We start from the raw sequence: 26225 nt of genomic DNA on the forward strand, positions 1-26225 counted from the left end.
CTAAATGCTTGGGTGGATATATAGATATGTAACTCTCTCTCTCTCTCTCTCTCTCTCTCTCTCTCTCTCTCTCTCTCTCTCTCAATTTAAATATGTAAATATGTAAATATGCCATCTTGTTGTAATGATTATGTATAATTATATCGGGAAAGGGCTTTATATAAGTTGTATAACTTGTGCCCAATCCCTTTGTAAAGTTCAGTTACAAATAAAAATATGTTTAAATCAAAAATGTAGATAGCGTCTTATCTGATCTATCGCCTACATTCTAACAAAAAGTTGTTGTTGTTCTCAACATAGCCGCATATACATAACGGGGGAGAAGACATATTTTTGACGTAATAGGGTTGATTATTTTCTTTCACATAAGAGATTGGCAAAGTTAGAACTATAGCATGTACACCGCTCACAAGGCCTTTAATTGTACCCTAAATTGTTTGCTTTACAAGACTTGATATTGTGTTACTATGGTTGAATTAAAAAAAACAACAACATAGGAGTGTGCCAATCTAGTCAAAATAAGACTTGTAATTTCTGCTCCTCTTCGATACACTGCGATACTGTATTGCAGTGTATCGTAGAGGAGCGGAAATTACAAGTCTAATTTGAATTAGATTGAAGATTGTACAAAAGACACACAGATAATTAGATGCTATGAATATGCATTTTTATTGAGTAAAGAGTCGAAATTCTAGACAGTTAGATATTACTATATTAATTCATTGGCGTGTAGACGTTGATAAATCATTTCCTTAAACTTGTACGTCTTAGCTTTTATCAGAACCTCAATGTTACAACGCTATGGTGATTTATTTGTTCTCGAACGGCTAGTAGTCAACTATGGAGTGGAAAATGAACAGAAAAAAAATCTCTACTTGTTGTAGAAATGAAATGAGGGGAGTCATCATATGCGTCAAAGTCTGCACATTACTCAGTGAATTTTCTGTAAATGTACTTATTTAAGCGGGCTCAAATTTTAGCGCAAGACTAAATAAAACCGATTAGAGCTATGATAAATAAAACCGATTAGCGCTATGATAAATAAACGTACCGACAATGCTTGTCATATAAAACATTGACGCAATCAAAATTTAGCGAAATTCTTCTAGCGAGAAAATCGCTAAAATAAGATTACCGCTTAGATATGTACGTTTACATCATCATAAGATACATTAATTAAGTTTTTATTTCGTCAATTTCGAAGATCAATTTTTATATTGTAGTAATATCGCTAAAATAAGATATGAACGTTTACATCATCATAAAATATATATTAATTATGTTTTTATTTCGTCAATTTCGAAGATAATTATTGATATTGTAGTAACATCGCTAAAATAAGATTACCGCTTAAATATGTACGTTTACATAATCACAAGATACATTAATTGTTTTTATTTCGTCAATTTCGAAGGTCATTTTTGATATTGTAGTAACATGATGTTAATAAATTTCAATTATAAAGTATTCGCCATGTATACGTAAACAAATCGACGTTGTGACCCTATCGATAAGGTCAGTGTGAAGGACACGCTGACAAGACCAGATTTTTACTTATGTAGCAGAATGCTTAGTGATAATACCTTTAAAGGTAGATATATAACTGACCAAAGCATACATGTACATTAGTTACAAACCACGATGCCTCGGGGCCCCATTTTGCTCAGGTGTCCTCTACATGTGACAAATGCAATCAAACAAGTAAACTGTATGCTTTGATTCATGTGATATTTTATTGAAATGTTGACGACATGGATACATGCGTGTTATGCGAAGATTGTAACTTGTAAGAAAGATCAAACAATTTACAGGCCATAGCGTGAATAAGAAAGCGGATTCTTATATGCATGTGGTACAAAAATCTTCAATTTACATTCCCATTTGTACACGACCTATAACCCTAACGCTAATACAAACCAGTCAGAACCAGCATACAATCCTGTTGGGCTCCGTAATTTGCGCCGTTTGAAAAGTATTAATTGTCTCGAAAAAATGTGTTCATTAGTCTTCTAAACTAGGTCTCGATATTATCAGCGCATTATTGGATGCAAGGTAAACAATCTTAGTAAAGACACTTTCCTTTAATTCTGTAAATATTTCCCTGGGAAAATTTCAATTTCAATGATTTACTTAAGTCAGAGACTTATTTATAGCATTGCTATTTAGTTCTCTCCTTAAGTTAAATCATGTTGTTTAAACTTGGGCGAGGTCCTGATTTCAGTAACGTACCTCACCTTAAGGAAATCCCTTAACTAAACATTTTCCGCAGGGAAGCATATTACGATTTGAGGAAAACAATTTAAAATAAGGAACTTTAGTTAAATTTTGTAAAACATTTCTTCAAGCTAAATAACGAAACTGGGGTCATATCAGCCAGGAACGCTGTTATAATGTAATGTTATGATGGTACCACAACGGCGTCTGTTCCTGCATACTCTCACTTGCCAAAGATATGTCAACTCATTTTTCCTCTTTATTTCATACATTTTCATCTTTTCCCCTTGAATTGTCCTGACAAAACTACACAAAATTTTGAACACCTGTAGAAAATTGTCTCCTCTTTTAGCTCATAATAATGAAATCGTTTTCTTTTAAGTATTTTCTGGGAAATCAATGTTTTGATGGCAAGCAAAATGTTTTGTGACACCATTTGGTAGGGGACAAAGATGAAAATGTTCGCAGTTCAGAAAAATGTTGATATTTGAAAATAGAACGACAGAAAATGATAATTTGAAATATTATGAACTGAAAGAGGAGACAATATTATATAAGAGTGCAAATTTTCGTACCCATCTGTTGAAAACAATAGGAACAGGAAGGAGTTGTCTTTGTAATGCAGTGTCTATTCAGAGAGACGTTTTGGCAAAATACTCGTTGGTGGTCTCCTTTCCCGTAACTTGCAATTAATATAAGAAAACAATGATGTACGTTATATGTCGCTGAACAAAATTGTAAATCTCCTTTGGCAATATACAACCTATCTCTTAAAACTAGACAGGGTAAAATCTGTCAAACTTCTTATGTGGCACTAATATATCATTTAACACACTGCCATGACCCCCTGTTTCTCTGTCGCTCAGTCACCACACCAAAGACAGGGGTGCTCCGACACACTGTTGCTGGTTAAGTGACGCACTGGGGCTGGCTTTAAGGCTAAAACTCAAGTAAGAAATGAAGAAGCAAACGTCATCATGTTTTTCTTTAACTTTAAAAGATTTTACGCCTCTCAATTTTGTGGTATTATATTTAAGCCTTTGGGCTGGCGTAGGTTTGTTTGTTTGTTTGTTTACATGATGAAGGGTTTGGTTTGGTTTTGTATTTTTAACGTCCTATCAACAGTTATATGGTCATTTAAGGATGACAGAGTATGTGTGTGTTTTAGGGTTCGTTATCTATTTAACTGTGAACAACAACTTATACTCAATAAGCAGACGGAAATATATGTCTAGATATTATTATGATAGACCAAATACATTAAATTTCATACATTATTCAATTACGTAACTCAAAATGAACTTACTTCTGAATCATTGACTAAATTTATTATTGCTATAAATGAGATAATTCACAATACTGATGTCCATCCTGTTTTACCATGTATCATTGTTATCCATTTGTTAATGTTAATATTCTCTGCACTGTGCTGTTTATGTTACGAGAATAAACAATTGCCATTGTCATTGAGGCTGCGGTACGTTAGTGTTTTTGTACTTATTAAAAGTAGTTTATAATACAGAAATTTGATATATAAAAAGAAAACGAAATATGTCCTTGCTTATAACACGTAGCCAGTCGTATCAACCTAATTATTTGAAAAACAAATTAATCAATGCGCAATGTAATCCTGCCTAGAGATGTAACCATTACTCCTTAAAGGAATGACGAATATGTGTCATCAATGGGCTAAACTAAGCTTTCAATGACACTAAGACTGCGATTATGTGATTCTGAGAACAGAAAATTGAGGAATTCATTATATGTGTTAATGAAACAGATAAATGAGTAGTGATACAAATATTATTTACAATTGTTCAGGTTAGTTATAGGTTTGGACACATATTTATCAAATAGTTTTTATAAGGAACAAAATTAATAAAAAAAAAAAAAAAAACATCCATGGATGCAAAGCGCGAAAGCTACACTTCATTTTATTGGGGAAATCAAGTAAAATAATAATAAAAAAAAATGGTAGAAATGCTACAAGTGTCCACGACTTTTAAAATGGTTTGTTTGAAGTTATTATCCTCGTAACAAATTCTTTATCCCGTTTTTGCCCGCGGATAATCGAGTCTTGAACGTCATTATTTTAAAGTGCTACCACAATGATTTTTTTCTAATTTTTCGAAATGTTTGTTTTTCTTCGACTCTTCCATTGAAATGAATTGGGGAAAGAATTCTATAATATTTGTGGAAGATTTCTATTGTAATTGCAAGATGTACCATATATCGTCGTTTGGAATGTAGACAGTAAGAAATCATGGCCGGAGAGTAATGGATACCAGGTCATAGTTCTAACAACTTAACATTCTAATACACAATAAGTTCCTAAAGAATACAAGATGTTATTGATGATGTGTTCACGCTGGTGTGTCACGCCGAGTTTTGTTAAACATTAATATACAAATCGTACCCATATAACACAAAGGACACTAAAACATGTTTAATTATCGTTATGTTATTTGTTGACGTATTGAACAACACAATAAATTATCTTACTCTAGCCTAAGGGCGTACATTCTGTACATATATTTTACGTTAGGTTTTGCTATACATGTATATATATATAAACTTTAATATTTTCGACATTCATTGTATACACCGGCAATTCATCTCTCCAAGAAGGACGCCTAAATGTATGATACCTAAATTTAGGGATCTATTTGCAGATATATCACGATACAGTTTAGAGATATTTTAAATATTACGATCCTTATAATCATTGAACAATAAAATATTTCTATAAGGTTACACATGTAGAAATTCATAAACCTAATATAAAAATATCGTACAACAGACATGTAGGTGAACATTTTTCATTTTAAAATGTAAATTTGGTAGTTGAATAAATACCGCATGATGAATAAAAGCCTGTATAATACAGCCATGACTTATCAGTGATTCAAGAGGCCAAGAGTCTAGAGAAACTGTTTTCATTTTATCAAAATATTATTTTGACTGATCCCCTATCACGATTCTAAACTTAGTTTTACACTTCCTATTTGCCCTAAATAGACATTAACTAAAAAAATAACCGTACGGATACCTACAATTTAGAATACAAATAGAATACATGTCATTAAATAAATTAAGACGTTTTTTACTTAGTTTTTAAAACCAATCACGCTTTTGTTTTTCTTGCAATGAAACAAAACTCATATATTTATTTTATAAATAATATATATTTTATTGTGCAAAGTATAAAATTTCGTTATAACTTAAGTGTCCATGTTCTGCTAAAATGTCACACTCACTGACAAAATAATTGCAAGCCTCATCTTTAATCTGGATTGTAAGCAAAGTAATTTTAGTTAAATAATTAATTAAAAGTCAATTAATAAAGCAATGTCGATTCCTCACTTAATCATATTATAAGATATACATCTTACATTTTACAAATTTTTGTATGAAAAATTAAATTGAAATAAGATAACCTATACCCATTCTTCATATGATATACTCTATCATATCCTAATACATTTCTCAAAACTAAATAAGATCTACATAAGTACATCGAAATAGTGAAGATACAAAGAAAACCTAATCGAGATAGCTCGTATCTTTTATGATAAATCTTTATTGTTAAATATGATACGAGGTATGATTGCTATGTTGTGTATGTATTGAAGGAGGTACTCAAGGATCTTTAGTTCTACTATTCTCTGACTATATAGGGCCGTGTACCCAAGGACTGGTCTCATTTGGTTAGTTTATATCGACGAGGTAGTACTCTAAAGTAAACATGACAAGCGGCTTTTGCAAAATGTACAAAAATAGGTGAAAGAACAGTGATCCAATATTTGCATAAAAACAATTTAACACCTAAGGATATCCATAATGATATGGTAGCAACACTAGGGAAAGATGTCCCTTCAAATACTACAGTGAAAAGATGAGCGGCAATTTAAGCTGGCCGACAGAACCTTGAGGATGACCCCCGTCCTGGAAGGCATGTCAATGTTGCGACCTCAGAAATAGTCTATAACGTTCATGATATTGTTATGACTAACAGACGAGTCAAAGAAAGATATATAGCCAGTAGAGTTAGCATTTCACAGGAAAGAGTACATTCCATTCTGACCGAGGATCTTGCAATGAGAAGACTTCTGACAGTTAATCAGAAGCACACCAGGCGCACATAATCGCGTGCTTATCTGAACCTTTTTGAGGAAGATCCTGCCAACTTTCTTCGGGGATTTGTCACTATGGATGAAATATGGGTCCATCATTTTACCTAGAGGCCAAACAACAATCGGAGCAATGGAAGCACCCTGCTCTCCCCTGCCAAAGAAGGCAAAGACTGTTCCATCAGCTGGGAAAGTTAAACCCTCGGTATTCTGGCATGCAGATGGTATTCTGCTGATAGATTATCTCCAAAAGGGACAAACAATCAATGGCACATACTATGCTTCACTTCTGAGGCAGTTATGGGAAAATATTAAACTGAAGCGCCGCGGAAAGCTCACTAAAGGTGTGCTTTTCCATAAGGACAATGCTCCTGTCCACAAGTCTGTCATTGCCATGGCTGCCATTCAAGATTGTGGCTTTAAATTGATTGAACATCCGACTTATTCACCTGATCTCGCTGCATCAGACTTTCATCTATTTCCAAAACTGAAAACCGCTATTTCAGGCACCCACTTTCAGTCGATGATGACGTCATATACATGTATGCAGTGGATGACTTTCTGAACAGTTAAGAAAAGGAGTTCTATAAAAGTGGCATTGAGGCCCTTAAACACCGCTTCCAAAGTGTATATAGATACTGAAGAGAATTATGTTGAAAAAATAATACAATATGTCCGGCAAAATTTAAATCCTTCAATATGAGGCTCGCAACATATCAATCAGCCCTCGTATCTTTTTAACAGTGAGAATATAAGAGCCTTCTTGTGTTTCCAGATCCCTAATAATAAATTCTTTATGATATTAAACTATATACGGTATACTTGAATATTAAATTCACTGACTGGATCAAAGTGTGCTCCATGAATGATTGACAACTTATCTTTCTGCTATCATGTGCACAGAGGCTCGGTTTCGGGATTCTGAGTAACATATGACATCAGTTAACAACCTCAACTCTGTAAATTAAGTATTCATATACATTCTAAAATCTTATTAAATAATCAGGGTTTTTGATTTATAAATTGGTAACCCCGATTTTTTATAAGGTTTTAGAATGTAAATGAATACTTGCTTGTAATTTATAGTGTTGTGGTTGTTACACTACTGATGTCATATGTTACTCAGAATCCTGAAATCGAGCCCCTGTGATCATGTGTAGTAGAGATCATTATATAGGTCACAATGTTCACTTTTCCATAAATTGTCAAGCTTATCATAGTAATAATGACCACGGACATATTAATTATCATCATAAGTCTGTGATAATACATAGCCATCAGTACAAGATCCTCCATTTGTGAGCATTCTCATTAATGCTTGTTTCCCATATCTGCCTCATTAGACAAATTTTATTTTAAAACATTAGAAAAAGAATTTTTAATATTAAACTTCAGTAAAAGCACCAACATTACTGTTTCAGACTAGTTTTCAATTATCAATTAATAAACAATTTTTTACAACATGTACTAATATGACAATTATTCTGCATTATGTGAAGCACTAGGAGATAAGGAAATCCTTTTTAGACCTTGCTGCAAAAGTAATATATAGCATTAAGCAGTAGAAAATGAGAAATAAAATTTGATTTCTTGAAAAGATATTTTAAGAATATTGATAGATATGCCAGGATTTTATTGGATGTTACAACTGTAACCATCCAATAATATATTTGTTACGTTATAGTGCACGAGTTTGATTTTTTATACCAAGTAGTTATTTTAAAGAGAAAAGCATATTACCATAATTATCCAAATAAGCGCCCTTACTCACATTTGCAGAAGCCATTGAATTTAATATAGTAAGCTAAAAAGTGGGTCAAAAATAACTTTAATACTGTACTTAATTTCTACACTAGAAGAGGGTATTATTTGAGGATAGTATGGAAGTGACAAAACACTTCTTATTGTTTCATAGTTGCCATAATAAATCAATGATTATTACCATGACAACTATTAGTTTCAATTAAACAATAAAATTAAAGTTTTAATATATAACATGTACCTCAGGGACAAAAGGGTAAAAGTTTCCAACTCTGCAGTCTGTGTATGTATTTATACACATATGTATACATGACTGTAGATGTGAGGAAGTGATCTGGGTTTGGATATATTTTGTTTAACAGCCAGGGTCATTTAAGGACATGCCAGGTTTTGGAGGTGAAGAAAAGCCAGCTGAGTAACCCAGAGAAAAACTACCGGCCTGCGGTCAGTACCAGGCAACTGCCCAATGTGGGTTTCGAACTCGCAACCCAAAGGAAGAGGGCTAGTGATAAAGTATCGGGACATCTTATGAGGGAGGAATCTGCCCCTGTGGTAACACTAATATAATTATAAATACCTGGTAGATAGAAAAATGATCCTAAAAGAATCTCTCTTCAGAAAATGGGGTTCCTGCTGAATTATTAAGTGTGTTAATGCTGTTACATTTTAAGAACTATAATAAGGAAAGGCAAAAATCAGAACTTTCTCCCAATTGTCACACTGTAGAAAACTATCTAATGTGGGACCTTGTTTTATAGAATAAGCCTCTGAGAGCACCACCTTTATAACTAAATGTACAAAGTTTCCCTGAGCTGTCTTGGAACATTTTAGCCCAGAAAAAGCAATTTTTTACCTGTTTTTTTTTTTATGGAAATCATAAAAGTATCAAAAATCAGCACTCCTCAATAGCAAAAATCAAGCACTAGTAGAAAGCGCTATAGCTAGATATAAAGTTTCTGGTAGCTTCAGAAAATCTGCATTTCCTTTTGGACAGAAAAAACATTCAAAAATGAGAAATTGTCCATTGCAAATTGCAGTATTAGGATCCTTTCAGGATAAGGGTGCAAAGCTTCATGTATTTACTATTTAGTGACTTCAGAGATTTTTTTGAAGAAACAGATGCATATAATTTGTAATATTATATAGATGGACGGAGCTCAATTTAATATATTCCCTACAAGTATGTTCAGTCGTAGAAGATTATCCTGTACAATAAGATTTGTGGATTTCTAAGTCTCGCATTCTGGAGTACATTTTGTCACACTTTTCACATGAAAACATTTCATTCTTGGTATAGTCTGTATCACTGCTTGGTGTAGTTGTCTCCCTTGTAGCCTTTGGTAGTTTACCTGAAGGTGGTCTTACACTTACACCTGGAATATAAAATAAGAAATTAATATCAACATTATTTAACATGTTAGAATGATGTTGTACCCGGAAATCTTGTCAAAACATAATGTACTTAAAAAACAATAGCCTTTGTAATTAATTAAAATTTCCTTTGCATGAATTTTATAAGAAAGTTTCAAACCAAAAATGCTTATACATATATATAAATTGTATTCAAAAATAAAATACATTATTTTAGTTAAATATTTAGGTTATTAAAGGAAATTCTTCAAAATTAGTATTATATATAATCTGTAAATTCTTAGACAAGAGATCCCAGAGGGATCTTGGCGCCCACCATTGAATGATCTTTATAGGTTCCATGTCAGATTGATCTTTTCCCTACTTTTCCCTTCCTCTAAGTCTTACTTATCTGTGTAAATTCAGAAACAGCCCTCTAGTACTATTCAAACAAGGGGAACCTATATATAGAATTTAAGATTTAGCTATAATGGCTGTCTGTCGGCCATGTTGTTTTCGTATTGGTCCCAGTATGCAAAACTAGGCACCGAGGGAAACCTACATATGAAATTTGAAAAAGATCCCTTCAGTACTTTCACAGAAATAGCGATAACAAACTTCAATTGTCAAAATCCAAGATGGCTGCCTGTCAGCCATGTTGTTTTCTGATTAGTCTCAAAATGCAATATGCATAACTAGGCACTGAGGGGAACCTGCATATGTAATTTCAGAAAGATCCCTTCAATACTTTCTGAGAAATAGCGATAAAAATTTTAATTGTCAAAATCCAAGATGGCTGCCTGTCAGCAATTTTGTTTTCCGATTGGTCTCAAAATGCACTATGCATAAGTAGGCACCAAGGGGAACCTCCATATGAAATTTGAGAAAGATCCCTTCAGTTCTTTCACAGAAAAAGCGATAACAAATTTCAATTGTCAAAATCCAAGATGGCTGCCTGTCGGCCATGTTGTTTTCCGATTGGTCTCAAAATGCAATATGCATAACTAGGCACTGAGGGGAACCTGCATATGAAATTTCAGAAAGATCCCTTCATTACTTTCACAGAAATAGCGATAACAAACTTTAATTGTCAGAATCCAAGATGGCTGCCTGTCGGCCATGTTGTTTTCTAATTAGTCTCAAAATGCAATATGCATAACCAGGAACAAAGAGGAACCTGCATATGAAATTTGAGAAAGATCCCTTCAGTACTTTCACAGAAATAGCGATAACAAACTTCAATTGTCACAAGAGATCCCAGAGGGATCTTGGCGCCCACCATTGAATGATCTTTATAGGTTCCATGTCAGATTGATCTTGTCTCTACTTTTCCCTTCCTCTTACTAATCTGTGTAAATTCAGAAACAGCCCTCCAGTACTTTTCAAACAAGGGGAACCTATATATAAAATTTAAGATTTAGCAATAGTGGCTGTCTGTTGTTTTTGGATTGGTCCCAAAATGCAACACCAGGGACCAAGGGGAACCTACATATGAAATTTGAGAAAGATCCCTTCAGTACCTTCTGTAAAATAGCGATAACAAACTTCAATTGTCAAAATACAAGATGGCTGTCTGTCGGCCATGTTGTTTTCCTATTGGTCCCAAGATGCAATATGCAGAACTACAGACCAAGGGGAACTTATAAAAATGTTTGAGAAAGATCCGTTCAGTACTTTCTGAAAAATAGCGATAATAAGTTTCAATTGTCAAAATCTAAGATGGCTGCCTGTCGGCCATGTTGTTTTACGATTAGTCTCAAAATGCAATATGCATAACTAGGCACCGAGGGGAACCTAAATACGAAATTTGAGAAAGATCCCTTCATTACTTTCTGAGAAATAGCGATAACAAACTTCAATTGTCAAAATCTAAGATGGCTGCCTGTCGGCCATGTTGTTTTCTGATAGGTCTTAAAATGTAATATGCATAACTAGGCACCAAGGGGAACCTATATATGAAATTTGAGAAAGATCCCTTCAGCACTTTCTGAGAAATAGCGATAACAAACTTCAATTGTCAAAATCCAAGATGGCTGCCTGACGGCCATGTTGTTTTCTGATAGGTCTCAAAATGCAATATGCATAACTAGGCACCAAGGGAAACCTACATATGAAATTTGAGAAAGATCCCTTCAGTACTTTCTCAGAAATAGTGATAACAAACTTCAATTGTCAAAATCCAAGATGGCTGCCTGTCGGCCATGTTGTTTTCTGATTGGTCTCAAAATGCAATATGCATAACCAGGCACCAAGGGAAACCTACATATGAAATTTGAGAAAGATCCCTTCAGTTCTTTCTCAGAAATAGCGATAACAAACTTCAATTGACAAAATCCAAGATGGCTGCCTGTCGGCCATGTTGTTTTCCTATTGGTTTCAAAATGCAATATACATAACTAGACACCAAGGGAAACCTACATATGAAATTTGAGAAAGATCCCTTCAGTACTTTCTCAGAAATAGCGATAACAAACTTCAATCGTCAAAATCCAAGATGGCTACCTGTCGGCCATGTTGTTTTCCGATTGGTCTCAAAATGCAATATGCATAACTAGGCACCAAGGGGAATCTACATATGAAATCTGAGTAAGATCCCTTCAATACTTTCTCAGAAATAGTGATAACAAACTTCAATTGTCAAAATCCAAGATGGCTGCCTGTCGGCCATGTTGTTTTCCGATTGGTCTCAAAATGCAATATGCATAACTAAGCACTAAGGGAAACCTACATATGAAATTTGAGAAAGATCCCTTCAGTACCTTCTCAGAAATAGCGATAACAAACTTCAATTGTCAAAATCCAAGATGGCTGCCTGTCGGCCATGTTGTTTTCCGATTGGTCTCAAAATGCAATATGCATAACTAGGCACCAAGGGGAATCTACAGATGAAATTTGAGAAAGATCTCTTCAATACTTTCTCAGAAATAGCGATAACAAACTTCAATTGTCAAAATCCAAGATGGCTGCCTGTCGGCCATCTTGTTTTACGATTGGTCTCAAAATGCAATATGCATAACTAGGCACCAAGGGGAACCCACATATGAAATTTGAGAAAGATCCCTTCAGCACTTTCTGAGGATTAGCGATAACAAGAATTGTTTACGGATGGACGGAGGGACGGACGGACGGACGGACGACGGACCACGGACGCAGGGCGATTTGAATAGCCCACCATCTGATGATGGTGGGCTAAAAATCCAACAGAGAGAAAAGAAGGAGAAATCATAATAATGTTTTCAAAGTATGTTTTCTTTACAAACCTTTGGAATGTGACATGGTGTTGAGGTCATTGACACCAAGCTTTGCAGCCTTCCTGATCTGTATGTAAGCACTTATACTGCTGGAGTTTACCGGAGCTATCACCTTTCCACTGGAGGGTCGACTACGACTTCCAGTGCTGGGAGTCTCCCCTCTCCGACTGGCACTTGGAGGTCTGCTCCCCCGCCCCACGACAAACTCTTCCACAGCTGACATGTTTTTACTCTCTGATGGTGGGGACTTAGCTTTGCTATGCTCCTTTTTAGGGGTGCTGTGTTGTTGCCGCTGTTTGAATAGGGGTTTCATGTCAGTCTTTCCCCCATTCTGCACTCGCAGATGCGAGTCTTCCTGCGTGGTGGAACTATAGAAAACAGAAAAAAAATTGTGTGTTATTTTTTTTGTTTATTGCTTGCTCAATTATTCATTTGAATGATAACATGAAAATTTGAGCTGTCACCGCTATCTAGATTCTGATCAGTGGTGAGATAAGTGTAAGGAGTGGCTGTGAAACTCACTTCTTTTTAAAATTCAACAAGAGATCCCAGAGGGATCTTGGCGCCCACCAATGAATGATCTTTATAGGTTCCATGTCAGATTGATCTTCTCTCTATTTTTCCCTTCCTCTTACTAATCTGTGTAAATTGAGAAACATCCCTCCAGTACTTTTCAAACAAGGAGAACTTATATATGAAATTTGAGAGTTAGCGATAATGGCTGTCTGTCGACCATGTTGTTTTCAGATTGGTCCGAAAATGCAATACGACGGACCAAGGGGAACCTACATATGAAATTTGAGAAAGATCCCTTCAGTACCTTCTGTAAAATAGCGATAACAAACTTCAATTGTCAAAATCCAAGATGGCTGCCTGTCAGCCATGTTGTATTCAGATTGGTTCCAAAATGCAATATGCATAACTAGGGACCAAGGGGTACCTACATATGAAATCTCAGAAAGACCCCTTCAGTACTTTTTTGAGAAATAGCGATAACAAACTTCAATTTGTCAAAATCCAAGATAGCTGTCTGTCGCCCATGTTGTTATCAGACTGGTACCAAAATGCAATATGCATAATTAGGGACCAAGGGCAACCTACATATGAAATTTCAGAAAGATCCCTTCAGTACTTTCTGAGAAATAGCGATAACAAACTTCAATTGTCAAAATCCAAGATGGCTGCCTGTCGGCCATGTTGTTTTCCGATTGGTCCCAAAATACAATATGCATAACTACAGACCAAGGGGAACCTGCATATGAAAAATGAGAAAGATTCCTTCAGTACTTTCACAGAAATAGCGATAAGAAGAAGTGCTTACGGACCAACGATCGGACGGACCACAGACCACGGATGCAGGGCGATTTGAATAGCCCACCATCTGATGACTAAAAAGCAGATATACCATAATAGATGAGTTTTTAGGTACTCTTGACAGATCCATATGTCCATAGATCGGTTAAATTTTAAAGCCTGACATGGAGGTATTTTCTCTAGTTACAACTTACCTCTCAGGTATCCATATATTGTGAGCCTCACTTTGAGCTTTGTCTAGATGTTGTTGGTTCCACAGAGCTACAGGCTTAGTGGTCTACAAACAAACCACAAATGAAAACAAGTTTGATATTGTCAAAATAACATATATACCTATTTCTTCATCAATATCATTTCAATATTGTTTATATTTAAGTTAATGATAAACATTCTACAGGGAGAACACATACAAAATATGAGAAAGACCCACTCATTTCTGGGAAGTAAGTAAAATCCAAGATGTCCTCAGGCAGCCATATTTTACACAAGTATGACAACAAGCTTACGAAACATTTGTGTGCAATTTAAGAAAGTTATGTTCAGCTCTTTCTGAGGATTAGTGATAAGAAGAATGGTTTGTGGGCAAGCCAGTTAAAGAAGGGACCACAGATGTTTAAAGACTACAATTCTAAAAGATGATGAGATAAGCAAAATGTAATGCAGATATATAAACCTCACTGTATATAGATATTTGTACATGTACAGTATATGTAGTGAAATGAAATGAAGGTAATTCTATTAAAATGTACTTAAAGGTACATATACCAGTATATCCCTAAACGTTTATTTACTAAAATATAAATATAGATGAACATTGTTCAAGCTTTGAACCAGAAGTTTGTTTATGAGTTAAGTACCGTTTCACTCCAGGCCTGTTTAGGGGGCGATCCCCCAGGACCTCGCTGTATTGATACAATCTTGGTGATGGAGTTTCTCAGCCCCTCATTCTGCTCCTCAAGAATCGTGATCCTCTGGGAGTTAGCCTTTACTTGATTCTCCATATCAACCACTATATCACCAGTACCTAGATATAATAAGACAATTAACTATTAAAGTATTGAAGTCAAGGAAATACAGACATAAGGTATGGTCAGATGCATGTATACGGCTGGCTGGTCGGGTGGTACAGTGGGAACACACTGCCTTTCACTTACAGGTGAAAAGATTAGGGGTCACCTGCCTGACCATGTGTGTTTTCCCTGTGTACTCCCCGTTTCTCCTACATTAATACTTTGATCTAGGGGCTAAAATAACAGAGGAAGATGCAAAATGGTGAATGAAAACATAAAATGGTGGGTGTAGACACAAAATGATGGGTGTAGACACAAAATTATTAGTGTAGACACAAAATGATGGGTGGAGATATAAAATGGTGGGTGGAGATATAAAATGGTGGGGAGAGACATAAAATGGTGGGTGGAGACATAAAATGGTGGGTGGAGACATAAATATTGGGTGGAGACATAAAATGGTGGGTGGAGACATAAAATGGCGGGTGGAGACATAAAATGGTGGGTGGAGACATCAAATGGTGGATGGAGATATGAAATGGTGGGTGGAGACATAAAATAGTGGGAGGAGACATAAAATGGTGGGTGGAGTCATAAAATGGTGGGTGGAGATGTGAAATGGTGGGTGGAGACATAAAAAGGTGAGTGGAGACATCAAATGGTGAGTGGAGATATGAAATAGTGGGTAGGGACATAAAATGGTTGATAGAGACATAAAATTGTTGGTAGAGACATAAAATGGTTGATAGAGACATAAAATGGTGGATGGAGACATAAAATGGTTGATAGAGACATAAAATTGTTGGTAGAGACATAAAATGTTGGGTGGAGACATAAAATGGTTGATAGAGACATAAAATGGTGGATGGAGACATAAAATGGTGGGTGGAGACATCAAATGGTAGGTGGAGATATGAAATGGTGGGCGGCGACATAAAATGTTGGGTTGAGACATAAAATGGTGGGTGGAGACATAAAATGGTGAGTGGAGATGTGAAATGGTTGGTAGAGACATAAAATGGTGGATGGAGACATAAAATGGTGGGTGGAGACATCAAATGGTGGGTGGAGACATCAAATGGTGGGTGGAGACATAAAATGGTGGGTGGAGACATCAAATGGTGGGTGGAGACATCAAATGGTGGGTGGAGACATAAAATGGTGGGTGGAGACATCAAATGGTTGGTGGAGACATAAAATGTTGGATGGAGACAAAAAATGGTAGGTGGAGATATGAAATGGTGGGTGGAGACATAAAATGGTGGATGGAGACATAAAATGGTGAGTGGAGATATGAAATGGTGGGTGGAGACATAAAATGGTGGGTAGAGACATAAAATGGTTGATAGAGACATAAAATTGTTGGTAGAGACATAAAATGGTTGATAGAGACATAAAATTGTTGGTAGAGACATAAAATGGTGGGTGGAGACATAAAATGGTTGATAGAGACATAAAATGGTGGATGGAGACATAAAATGGTGGGTGGAGACATTAAATGGTAGGTGGAGATATGAAATGGTGGGTGGAGACATCAAATGGTGGGTGGAGACATAAAATAGTGGGAGGAGACATAAAATGGTTGGTTGGAAACATAAAATGTTGGGTGGAGATATGAAATGGTGGGTGGAGACATAAAATGGTGGATGGAGACATAAAATGGTGGGTGGAGACATCAAATGGTGAGCTGAGATATGAAATGGTGGGTGGAGACATAAAATGGTGGGTAGAGACATAAAATGGTTGATAGAGACATAAAATGGTTGGTAGAGACATAAAATGGTTGGTAGAGACATAAAATGGTTGATAGAGACATAAAATTGTTGGTAGAGACATAAAATGGTTGGTAGAGACATAAAATGGTTGGTAGAGACATAAAATGATGGGTGGAGACAACAAATGGTGGGTGGAGACATCAAATGGTGGGTGGAGACATCAAATGGTGGGTGGAGACATAAAATGGTGGATGGAGACATAAAATGGTTGATAGAGACATAAAATGGTGGGTGGAGACATCAAATGGTTGGTGGAGACATCAAATGGTGGGTGGAGACATCAAATGGTGGGTGGAGACATCAAATAATGGATGGAGACAAAAAATTGTGGATGGAGACAAAAAATGGTGGATAGAGATATGAAATGGTTGGTGGAGACATAAAATGGTGGATGGAGATATAAAATGGTGGGTGGAGACATAAAATAGTGGATGGAGACATAAAATAGTGGATGGAGACAAAAAATGGTGGATGGATATATGAAATGGTGGATGGAGACATAAAATGGTTGGTGGAGACATAAAATGGTGGATGGAGATATGAAATGATGAGTGGAGAGTGTGACTTGAATTAATTATATGGTAGGTGAGACATAAAATGGTTGGTAGAGACATAAAATGATGGGTGGAGACAACAAATGGTGGGTGGAGACATCAAATGGTGGGTGGAGACATCAAATGGTGGGTGGAGACATAAAATGGTGGATGGAGACATAAAATGGTTGATAGAGACATAAAATGGTGGTTGGAGACATCAAATGGTTGGTGGAGACATCAAATGGTGGGTGGAGACATCAAATGATGGATGGAGACAAAAAATTGTGGATGGAGACAAAAATTGGTGGATAGAGATATGAAATGGTTGGTGGAGACATAAAATGGTGGATGGAGATATAAAATGGTGGGTGGAGACATAAAATAGTGGATGGAGACATAAAATAGTGGATGGAGACAAAAAATGGTGGATGGATATATGAAATGGTGGATGGAGACATAAAATGGTTGGTGGAGACATAAAATGGTGGATGGAGACAAAAAATGGTGGATGGAGATATGAAATGATGAGTGGAGAGTGTGACTTGAATTAATTATATGGTAGGTGAGAAAAGGAGGAATAGGCAAAAGGAAAGCGGTAACAAGAGATGGAAGATTGACAGAATGAAGGCAGGAAGGAGCAATGTAAATGGCACAGACATAAAAATAACATGAGAGGGGGAGGGGTCAAAAAAATGAAAAGAAAAAAAAATGACAGCAAGTGGCAGACAGAAGGAAGGAAAGAAAAGACAAAAAGGATGGATATAAAAAGATTATCTCAAAAGTCAGGAAAGAAATAAAGTAAGGTAAATGTAATAACAAGTTATGATGTTAATCAACCTGTTATAAGTTTAACATTTGGTGTAATCTAATTAGAAATGCATGGACTTTGATACTTACTTTAAAGAAACTTTACTGTACATATTGTATGCTCATGTCGCCCTACCTTACATAAGTATGTTTGATTTTAAAATAGAAAACAAGATTTGGGTGTGTTCCACAGAGATCAGGGTAGCATGTTGCGAATCAATGCCATTTAAACAGGTGAAAAGAATGACAGCTAATTAAATTATCTTTTGAATTTTAAGTGATTAAATAATTACTTGCATATAAAATGATATTGTTCTCTTTTGTATTTAATTGGTACTGACTGCCTTCCTGTATATAGGACACTGTTATTGTCCTTTTTTGTTTGTTTGTGTTAGACATACATTTTGTATTTCAATTTCTATTCAATGGGTGCCATTTTATGACTTCTATGATGAATAGTGTAGTGTATACAGATGATGTTGGTGGTGTATCATCTTTAGATAAGTTCATAAATGATGGATTTGTGGATTTTTTGGAAAGTTACGTACCTTGGAGATCTCTGTTGACTGGCCCATTAAGATCAGGGTACTCAATCATAAGTCTTTCCCGCTCCCTGGCTTCCTCCAGTTGGTGCTCCAGGGTCTGTATACTGTTTTCTAGCTTACTGATAGAATCTTGTAGCTGTTCCTTCTCCGCACTCAAATGTTCTATGAGCTCCTAGAGTGAACAAAACTATGTATCTATCATTTACAGTTTGTAAATACCATACACATACATATTTTAGTGGATATTTTATTTCAGCACTTTTCACACTGAGAGTATTGCACTAAATTATGATTGCACTAATTACAGTTTACCATAAAAAAGCATATAATGTGAATGTGCCAATTCGGCAATGTGTTATTCTGTTAGATTTTGGTAATGCGCTAAAATTACAATGCACCAAAATTACCAAATTTTCGGTAACACTTTATTTTGTCACAAGAGTTCTATAATATCTTTCATATAAGTGTGGTATTGAACACTGTTTCATAATAACAATTGCACACAACTGTATAATGTTATCAACATATTAATATAACAAATTTAAAGCAATTTATATACATAATTTGGAAAGTTAAACCTATAAAATAACTCAATTCAAGCTTCAATTAATGCAAACTTAAAATTCTGAATACCGTATTTATCCCCAAATAAGCCTCTCTCCACAAATTTCTTTAATTCTTCAACTACAATAAATGTGGTTGTGCATTACCTCATCATTTTTTATTTTTGTCTGTAATTTTGTGACCTGCTCCAGTGCCTTCTGAAGGGACTCCTGTGCAGCCTCCCGCTCCTCCTCGGCCACTCCCATTTGATCCTTTAGATCCTCATTCTCCTGGTCCAGCGTGTCCAGCCTCTGGAGCAGCGTATCCTGCTTCGACTGTAGACTCTGAATCACAACAAACTCAGAATTAGTATCATTATCGTTACATTATGGTAACATTATGATGAATCTGCAATTGATAAACATTATGTACATAAATTTTATAAATAAATATAAAAAAAAAAAATCTTAGAAGATTTATATATTTGCAAGGCTTGGAGAGCTTCTAGACAGTTTCAGACCTTTTATAACATTATTCAGAAAAATTACATTTTGACAGGTTTTAAAGTCAAACTTTGGAGGAAAAAGTCAAATGGGGTTATAGCTATTTTTGTTGTGCAATTTCCAGTCCATGACATACAGTGTAACACCATTATCTATATTGAAATTGATTTCTGACGAGCACAGCTGATCAAAAATTTCTCCAGGGTATATCACATGATATAGTAACAAGGTAAAAATATAACATGGATGATTTCACTTGATAACAGGCAGCTTATGTGATAAAAAACATATGGTCATGTGTTGTTTATATGTTGCAATATGTTGTTTGAAGGTCAATAAGACCATCTTTTGAAGTTGCAAAACTATGTATCTGTGTGGCATGGCATTTTTTTAAGAAGAGTTAAGTAAATCTGGGTTAAAATATCATTATGGTGAAATGAAACACCCTTGGTAATGTAAAGCTGCCTTCAAATTTGTTTTCAATAGATTTTTCTTCACTAATTTTGTTTGTTTAAATATTGTCCTTGGAGAGGGAACTTTGACTTGATGGTTGCAGTTTTGTCCCTGGAGAGGGAACGTTGACTTGATTGGTGTAATTTTGTTCCTGGGGAGGGAATGTTGCTTAATTATTCCTTTGGGATCCAAACAATATAAAATAAAAATTTAGGATGGGGCAGGGCCCAGCTTCACTTCACTATGGCGATCGATGCATGGTGAAGTGAAGACTTTTAATTATTTCTTATTAATTTTTTTTCACCAAATCTTTTTTAAATGATCTCAATTCATTCCTCTAAACACAATAACAACAAAAAATATGTCTTGGGTCCGGAAATTCGGGATGGGGCTGGGCCCAGCTCCACTTCACCATGGCCATGGTAAGGTGATTTTACTTTTTCTTGCTAATCAATTTTAGTCACAGAATCTTTTCAGCTCATACAAATGTATTACCTCAATTTATTCCTCTGAACAAAATAACAAGCAAAAAATATATCCAGTATATGTGAATAAGATCCATAAAGCCCATAATTTTTGATAAATGGGAGCATCTCCATTGCACTATCGAAAGGACAATTACATGGAGCTTTAAAAAGGTGCATTGCATTAATTAGATTTTGACTAATGTAGCAGGGACATATTTTAGTGTGTTTGATAGTTTTATTTTATAGGAGTTTCCCGTCCGTCAACGTAATATGTAACGCGTCCGTAACTTAATTCGTCCGTTATAGTATCGTCCGTATTATTGTAGTTATGTATACGTTTTGTGTGCGTTCGTTTCGTTTGTGTTGTACTCCGTAATTGTAGTGTCCGAGTGGTCAGTCTGTGTGATGTTATGCATGTAGTGTCTGTTATTTCATTGGTTGTTTTATTGGCGGGATATATTCTTTGTTAGAGTCAGACATACATTTTCCTTCTGACTGGACAGGACTTTTACCAACTTGTCTGTGACCTGATCTATTTGCTTTGTAAGTCTTTCACTATTTTACTATTCTAATATTCTCTTATTATCTTTTACATATGTGGAATAAGTAGTATCATGCAGGTTTGGTACGTGTATAGAATTAATTATTTGATAAATTATGTAAGACGAAGTATAAATATGATTTCGTTTTAATGACTTTTTAAAAACTATCTATATAGATACAATTACTTTATATTGGAAGTAATTATCATAAGTATTGTATGAGGTCTATTAGTTTATTTCATAAACTAATATTTTGTGAAATGTATATTTTTGGTAGAAGTCATAGTTTTATGTGTGTTATTTGTATGAAAGTATAGAAGGGCTTTTGTTTGTGTTTTTAGAGTTATGTAATACCCGTAGAGATACGTGTAAAGAACGGGTGCTCTCCGTACCTCGGTATTTGGAGCTTTGAGCCATACTCAGGTATTATTATTATTAATATTACTATTGTATAATATATTTATTTAAAATGTAAGGATAGATATATTCTTTACTTGTCTTTTAATTGTGGATCTTTGTAGAAGTGTAGTTTTGTAATTGTAATAGCGTAACGTATTGTTTCAGTCATTTTGTCATTGTAAGAGTTATTTCCCTTTGTGTATGTCAGTTGTGAAAGCATGGTTAGCTTGATAGTGTATTTATTATTGTTTCATTATTTGTTACAGAGTGTCCAAATTTTACGATGAATACTGGAATAAAACCTCGAACACAACCCCGTGGATTTGTTGTATTTTTGCAATAATATCACCACTACTACACTAACAGTTTATGCAAAATTTTTTACAGAATTATGAATTTGTAAAGGAAAAATTTTGTCACCCTCTCTTCACATAAGGAAAGCTTACCTCATTTTTTTTTTTTTTACAATTTTTGGTTTCAATGACATTAACTATACAGTATATACATAAGGTTTTAAAATTTGACAAATTCTCAACTTTTCAGGTATAACTTAAGTCTTTTAAAACTATTTATCAATCATTTCATATACAGTCATGTACTTTATAGAAAGAAGAGGAGCTGTGTTGAGAGAGTTATATAAAGATCAATATTTACGTCAATCCTTACTTTTCCATGTTTTGAGGAGCTGTGTTGAGAGAGTTATATAAAGATCAATATTTACATCAATCCTTACTTTTCCATGTTTTGAGGAGCTGTGTTGAGAGAGTTATATAAAGATCAATATTTACATCAATCCTTACTTTTCCATGTTTTGAGGAGCTCTTGTTCTTTGCTAGCTCACGAGACAGCTCTTTTGAGGACTTCTCAAACTGACTTTGGATCTTTGTGAGCTCACTCTGAAGTTTCTGAATATCTTCTGAATTGGCTTTGTTTTCCTCCAAATCCTTCGTTAACCGACCTCTTGTTTCTTCTGATTGATTGGAAAAAGAGTTTGATTAAGAGTACCAACATAATAATGATTGATGTGATTTTTAAAATTGAAAATGATATGTTTCAAAATTTTAAAAAAGTGAAAGTGATCTAAATCAATTTTGAAACTCATAAACTAAAATAATACTAACAAAAAGTAATGAAACAGATCACTTGGAATCAATATTAAAAAGAGTGCAATTCATTCTAGAAATGAAATTGGCATTTTGTTTTAATTAAAATCTATACAAACCAAGAGTTGTAAGGAGACATTGCTGTCTCTCTAAGTCAGCTTTGTAAGTTTGTAGCTGTTTTTCTAGCGACGCCTTCGTGGATGCAAGTTCATTTTTCTGCATGGTCATTGTGGCAACTGTTTCCTGGTGATCACTTTCCATGTCCTTGACCTTGAGGTCAAATTGTCTCCTTAGAGCTGACTGCACCTCTCGCTCTGTCCTCATTTCACTATCAAAGTTTGACACTCGCTTTTCTAACTTTTTACACTTCTTTTCATATGTATCCACCTGGTCTTTGAGGTTTGCTATCACTTCTAATATATTGTCCTGGTTTTTGTTGATTCTGTTGAGGTCTTTGTTCTGTTCCCCTGCCCACCTTGCCATGTCATTTGCCGATAACCACTTTAAGTCTGCCACTAGGGGGCGATATTGCTGTAGACTCGACGGCAGTTTCTGGTTTTTACACATATTGATGATCAGATCCCCTGTGGTCTTAAAACTTTTCTGGGCGATATGACACGCCTCACACGGCACGAAAGCGGTTTCTATAGTCTGACAAGATTTACTATTAGCGTCTCTTGCGATTTCCTCAAATTGTCTGGCAGTGTATATGGGGTTTATAGCTGACATGGACATATTGGACAGCTTGCCTAAACTGTTCAGAGACATGTGTGAACCTGTCCGTGAACCATCCTCTACCTGATCTGACATCTTTTTCATGTTATTTTCTAGTTCTTCTAGTTTTCTGTTTTTCGTTTTGATCTGAAACAAAAAAAAAACAAAAAAAAAAAAAAAAAACTTTATTAAGAGAGATTTATCTAGTCAGACTATCTTTGCAATCCAAGGGTTTTAGTCTCAATATATTTTGTATTTCCTTTGCACCCTTTGTATTTGTTGCAGCACAAAAAATGGAGGCTTTATGTCCACCACTTTGCTAGTGGAAGATTCAAATCAGATCATCTGAAACTTCCAGAATCATGTTAACATGTGATCTTTTTGGTATATATATAAAAAAATGGCGGTGTGAGACCAAAATTTTGCACCAGAGACTGCCAAGTTATATTGATGTACTATAAATCGGAGACTAAATTCCAAATTTAAAAACTTGGCAGGTATGAGTATCATCCTTAGGCTGAACCCTATATTTACTGCATGTCACTTTCACATTCAAACGAAAGAGAAACAACTGCATATTTTATGGTGATTTAAATTATTTTGTGGCAAACCAAACTTTAAAACAACCTTTCTAGACCATTTGTACAGACAATTGATGTAAAATGGTTAATTTAAACAGTAAGGTCAAGTAAATGATGAGAGCTCATGACTTAACATGCTGAAAGGATAAGATATTCATATTTTTGACAATTTTCAACTGATTTGCTGAGATAAACCCACTCACATCAGACATAGTTTGTTGAAGCATGGTTTGAAGCTGTATCTGCCGGTTCGAGTACTGTTTGACCACCAGGCCTACAGAGGTGTTACTGTTATCTGCTAGGTCCACACCACCTCGAGCCATGGTCTGCTTGTTAAAGGCTGACAAGGTCTGCATCAAATATACAAATCTGAAACCAAACAAATACAGTACCATCATCGTATGTATTTATGAGCATGCAATGATATAAATTGGGTTTTATGTATGTAGGTGCGAGTATGTAAAGGAATATTTGTCTCTCATGAACTTTGTATTGATGAAAAACCCGAATAAAAAGATAATTAGGGAAAAACAAACAAAAACCCAAAAAAAAACAAAAAACAGTACCATCATATAATGTAAAAGATTAATATAAATACAAAAAAGGACAAGAATAAATATGGATGTGAAAACTATAAACCAAACTGTAATATTCAACTCAAAATCATTTGGACTGAGGTTTTTAGTCCTGTCAGGGCACTAATTGGCAATGGTTTCTTTTTCCCAAGGGAACAAAGATACATGCAAATTTTATTCTTAAACAAAATCTGGGTCGTTGGCTGGTGTATTGGTAACACACTGGCTTGCACCAAGGCATCAGGGCCTGGCTTTGATTGCCCAATGATGATCCATCGGATTGCAAGTATGAGGGTAACATGCCAACCATGTTGGTTTTAATTGAGGGTAACATTTATTTAGTTTGTATTATAATTATTGTAAGATAAATTACTTGTAATATCATTATATTTTCCCTTTTATTCACTAGCTACCTGTACGTCTCTCTATCTATGCATTTCTCCTTTAATAGTCAAAATCTGATATTTACCAACATAATTCAACCAACAAGCTTCTTTTACATGCAAATCCACTGCTAAACATGCTCCATCTAATGTTTTACAATATCAGTACATCAAAATAATACAGACATCATTGTATGGATATTGAAATTATTCTTAAATGTAATGCAGTATTGTCAAATAAACGTGCATGATTTTTTCAATACCTGTTGAATACCACTTACTTAAATTTAAAGGTAATAGAAAGGTTTACCTGTCGATTACAAGTTCATACAGTGCAATGTGTGCCACCTGACACTCCTCAGCATCATCAGAGAAACTGTACAGATCAAGGAGATCCTCTATATCTAGGTCACATGAGAGTTTGTCTGGGAACTTCCATGATGACTGCTGCACTGGTCCAATCCTGGAGACAATCTCACCAATGGCCCACTGTAGGTCTGTAACATCTTGCTTCAGGCTTTCCAGGATGGCTTCATTTCCAAGTAATTCAGCCATGATCCTTAAAGAATTGGATTATGATATACCCTATCGTATTTTAACACATTTGAGGATGAAATTTTTCATGATCTATTGATTCTAAAAAAAAATTTGCATTGGGTATTTTTTTTAGTTATTGATATATTTAATTCCTGTCAAACACATTAAAAAAATATATACTATAGTATAAAATGTAGTTATAGGTATTGTAAATGCTAAATTACAATTTACGTCGCGCATGTGAATGGTGCTGAAAATAGCAGTCAGTCTTAATTATTTGTTTGATGCATCTGCACAGTGTTTTGTGAATGGCAAATTTCATTCAATATTACATCTGTAATGACAAACTGCATACGATACGACATTAGAAAAAAAATGTTAGGAACTATGTGATACATATATATATAGAAAATAAAGATTGAAGGGCCTTGTACTTTGGTACTGCCACTGGTCAGATGGTTACTGTCGTGGCCGTTTGGATAGATTCCAGCACTATGGATATTTATTTTTCATCGGAAACTTAATCAGTTTATAACCAGTAATAAGTTGTTGGACAATACCTGTCTGTTTCAGTAGAAATATGCTGTAAACCAACCGTTAAATGATTCGATGAAGAAATCTAGAACACTCGGTAGCCATATTGTTTACAAGAATGTTAACGTACGGAATTCTCTGGTTTTATTATCATTTCATATAAAAAGTCATAGAAATTTCCGAATGCAGGTCTCCGTA

General features: G+C 35.1%; 1 protein-coding gene across 1 annotated transcript; it reads right to left on the bottom strand.

Moving 5' to 3' along the window:
• Positions 1-8841: 8841 nt before the first annotated feature.
• Positions 8842-26171, bottom strand: LOC117332603 (coiled-coil domain-containing protein 157-like). The gene is made up of 11 exons (XM_033891578.1): positions 26054-26171; positions 25267-25515; positions 24202-24367; positions 22823-23564; positions 22401-22570; positions 19404-19580; positions 18697-18865; positions 14878-15044; positions 14215-14297; positions 12716-13074; positions 8842-9478 (listed from the first exon to the last, which is right to left on the bottom strand). The coding sequence occupies exons 2-11, from the start codon at positions 25509-25511 to the stop codon at positions 9306-9308; spliced, it is 2451 nt and encodes an 816-aa protein (XP_033747469.1). The 5' UTR covers positions 25512-25515; positions 26054-26171; the 3' UTR covers positions 8842-9305.
• Positions 26172-26225: the final 54 nt, after the last annotated feature.

This window comes from Pecten maximus, chromosome 8 (genome assembly GCF_902652985.1).
Source record: "Pecten maximus chromosome 8, xPecMax1.1, whole genome shotgun sequence".
NCBI lineage: Eukaryota > Metazoa > Mollusca > Bivalvia > Pectinida > Pectinidae > Pecten > Pecten maximus.

Coding starts and splice junctions, on each gene's coding strand:
- LOC117332603 (XM_033891578.1), bottom strand. CDS start 25,511: ATGGCTGAATTACTTGGAAATGAAGCCATCCTGGAAAGCCTGAAGCAA. Junction 15,045..18,696: donor AGTCAACAGAGATCTCCAAG/GTACGTAACTTT, acceptor TATTATATCTAG/GTACTGGTGATATAGTGGTT. Junction 14,298..14,877: donor AACAGGCCTGGAGTGAAACG/GTACTTAACTCA, acceptor GTTTGTTTGTAG/ACCACTAAGCCTGTAGCTCT.